Source organism: Ixodes scapularis, unplaced genomic scaffold, assembly GCF_016920785.2.
Source record: "Ixodes scapularis isolate PalLabHiFi unplaced genomic scaffold, ASM1692078v2 PGA_scaffold3__209_contigs__length_174095766, whole genome shotgun sequence".
Taxonomy (NCBI): Eukaryota; Metazoa; Arthropoda; class Arachnida; order Ixodida; family Ixodidae; genus Ixodes; species Ixodes scapularis.
In genome coordinates this window covers 75,996,342-75,999,462 of record NW_024609868.1, presented here as the reverse complement: position 1 = coordinate 75,999,462, position 3,121 = coordinate 75,996,342, and the positions used below count along the sequence as shown (strand labels likewise).

Genomic DNA, 3,121 nt, shown 5'->3' with positions numbered 1-3,121 from the left:
TTTTTACAGAGAAACGTTTTAATTTTAAGTGAATTTTTTTTGCGTGTATGTCAATAAGATAAATCTTCTTCGTATTAGCCCTTAGTTATATTCATTTATTAAATCGTTTCCATAATTAACCTATACCTTTCCCCTTTTCCTCACCACGAACGAGGCCGTCCATGACCTCCGCCGATCCACAAAGGGTCCGCGAAACATCAATGTTTGAGAACCACTGTGATGAAGAATTTCTATATTTAGCTTCAATGATTTAAATCTAATTAACCTAATCTAAATTTTAAATATCTGATTTAAATTTTAAAATTCTGATATAAACAAAAAATATAATTTATTTAAGCTTAAAACAACTTTTTTTTTTTTTTTTTAATTCTGCTCAGTTGTGTTGGAAGCCCCACGGCGGCCATAAAAAATGACGATATAAACAGGCGTCTGAATCGCAATTCTCGCGCTTAGTTGCTTCCTAAATATATTTATTATATGCGATTATGCAAAATAGAGAATGGTCTTTATCTTGATATAAAAATTATATAAGTATATTAGAAATTCTGCTCGCTGGAAACATGCGAAAAGTGACGTTTTTGGCCGCACATGGTTTGGTAGTACAAATGTGCAGAGTTTAATGTTGTACCTAATTGGTTCAAATTTTTAGGACGTATATATAAGGAGTGAATGCTTTGCATATCGTGGCCCTTTTTCTCATATTTATCTTAAATTGAGCAAGCAATGGTGAGCCTCAATGTTGCTTGATGGACTTTTGAAAACGGTCTATTTCCACGACAACTGCTCGGTTTTTACGTCTGAAACTTGTAGCAGTTACGAATGGGTATAGCCTCAAAGTATGTGCCAAATGTCATTAAGATTGATGCTCAATGTTTTTTTGTTTGTTTTTTATAAGGCTCGCGTGAAAATGATTAAAAATGATAAAATTAGGCATTGTTTAGTAGTACAAATGCACCGTCCTTGGTTTTCAACACAAGGTACCCGAACCTCTGGCAGACAAACATAAATATACGCCCGTTTGTATATCGTGGCCCTTTTTTTCGAATTTTGCGTTTAGTGTTTCTGAACAAAAAATGTTGAGCTGCAGAAAAGATACACCTCCTTTAGACACAAAAAGGTAATGAGATGAAACTTTCTGGGTTAATTTAAAACAAGTAAAAAACAATTTGCAACAAAAATTTAAAACATCTTAATGGTTATGCTTTTGTGGAATGTTGCTCTTGAGTCTTGAGCATTGGGCATTCGTCACCACTACTCAGTGTAAAATGCCATCAAGCAGTTTCTGCTGGGTATCAGACAGAGATGCATGTTTCCCTTGCTGCAGTAGAGAAAACAGAATCCTTTTAAGTAGGACCCGCAGGGTTGCCTTTTTTTTTTTTTTCTTTTTCCAATGACTGGCCAGTGCTGAACACTGTCGTACCGCACATCGTTTACCGGCTTCTGCATTATTGGATGCTTAGCGTTTTGATTTGGCGATGCTTCGTCCTCAGAACGAGACTGACGTTTTTGTTTCTTGGCATTTCTCAAGCCAAGAGCCACAGCCATGCACATGCATCCTGAAAGTTAGCAGCGAAAGTGGCTTGCGGGCGTCTGTCGCCTTGCAATGACGCTTGTAGAGCAACCAGGCTATCACGATGGAAACGTCAATGGTCCAGTAGAAGATCCTCATATACCACTTTCGTGACTTGTGGTCGGTGCGATATAGTTCGATGAGAAATAACTGCGAGGTCGACACCTCCCATTGAGTCGTTGTACTCTTTTACTGCAATTGGTCGTGTCACTTTTATTTGTTTGTCTTTTTCTTTGTTGCACCAACGCGTTCACGTGTCCGTAGGCTGAACACCAGCGTAACTTGACACCAACTGGACAGTTTTATTGTCGAGCCACTTGACGACTTGAACCCCACTTTTAGCATCTAGTTTGTAGTCCACGGCACTCCTACCTTGATTTTTTAGCTCAGAGTCCACAGCAAGGGACATCCTACAGTTCGGTTTGACCTGACAGTCCCCACTGTTAGGTAGCCTTCATTTTTTAGATGGCCAAACAGACGCAAACTACACTCCAGCTGTCGAAGAAGACTTTGTGGTTTATCCCTTGTGGCAGGTCTCTGACAAGATCAAGAACGATGACCCCCGAGATTCGTAATCCATGGTCCGTTGCAGTGACTTTACTTTCATAAATAACAAAATCGTGCATTATGCCAAACAAACCTGCATGCCCTCGTGAACACCTTGTAGCCCCATTTGTGTGGCTTCGCTTTGAAGTACTGCTTCATCTGGCTGCAGCCCTTGACCGGTATGATTTGCTCATCGATGCTTTGCTTATCTTCGGGTGGCGCCAGTTTTAGGTTCTGTCGAAGTGCGTCTATAATGAGATGGACTTTGAAGAGCTTGTCATGGCCCTCGCTTCTTCTTGGCTTCTGCTCCATGTTTTTGTTCATGTGTAAAAAGCGATTAATCTCCTCAAGCCTGTTCCGGCTCATCAGGTCTGCGACAGGTGCATATCTTCATAATGGAACAGCGCGAATTTTACAGGGACAGAGGAAGGAACCGGACAGGACGAGCGCTGACTAACAACTGAAAGGTTTATTAACAGGAAACCACGAAAAACATACAACAACACGACTCTTTTATCACGATGGAAATGCGCATGCGCCTCACAAAATCGGAACCAAACACAGGGACCAAAAAGTTCGAGAGATTGTCGAAGCTCATAGAATAAAGAAGGAGGAACCAACCTGCGTGAGTCAGGCTTCCTTGAATTTGCTGGACAGTGAGGTCAAAATTTTAGATCGGGGATGACGCATATAACATTGTGCATTGTCCATACGCATTGTGTAACAGATAGCACCCAATTTGTGAGGCGCATGCGCATGCATCCGCAAGGCGCGCGGCTCGTTTCATTTATGGCAAATTCAAACGCACAGATTTCCCATCACTGCTAATGCAGACAAATAAAATATCTACTCTCCAGCTCCGGCGTAACATTGCCCGTTTAAATTTCCTCCGTCAGCTTCTCAATTTCTTTCAACCAGATCGACACAACAGGTCCGCAGTACGTACAAAATAAAAAAATATATATATATATATTTTTTTTTTAGAGTAATTGTGCCATCTCTGCG

At 40.7% G+C, this 3,121-nt stretch overlaps 1 protein-coding gene across 1 annotated transcript; it reads right to left on the bottom strand.

The window, feature by feature from the left end:
• Positions 1–1,820: 1,820 nt before the first annotated feature.
• On the bottom strand, positions 1,821–2,440 carry LOC120844388. Its single transcript, XM_040216158.1, has 2 exons — positions 2,211–2,440; positions 1,821–2,010 (listed from the first exon to the last, which is right to left on the bottom strand). The coding sequence occupies exons 1-2, from the start codon at positions 2,438–2,440 to the stop codon at positions 1,821–1,823; spliced, it is 420 nt and encodes a 139-aa protein (XP_040072092.1).
• Positions 2,441–3,121: the final 681 nt, after the last annotated feature.

Coding starts and splice junctions, on each gene's coding strand:
- LOC120844388 (XM_040216158.1), bottom strand. CDS start 2,440: ATGAACAAAAACATGGAGCAGAAGCCAAGAAGAAGCGAGGGCCATGAC. Junction 2,011..2,210: donor GTGTTCACGAGGGCATGCAG/GTTTGTTTGGCA, acceptor GCTACCTAACAG/TGGGGACTGTCAGGTCAAAC.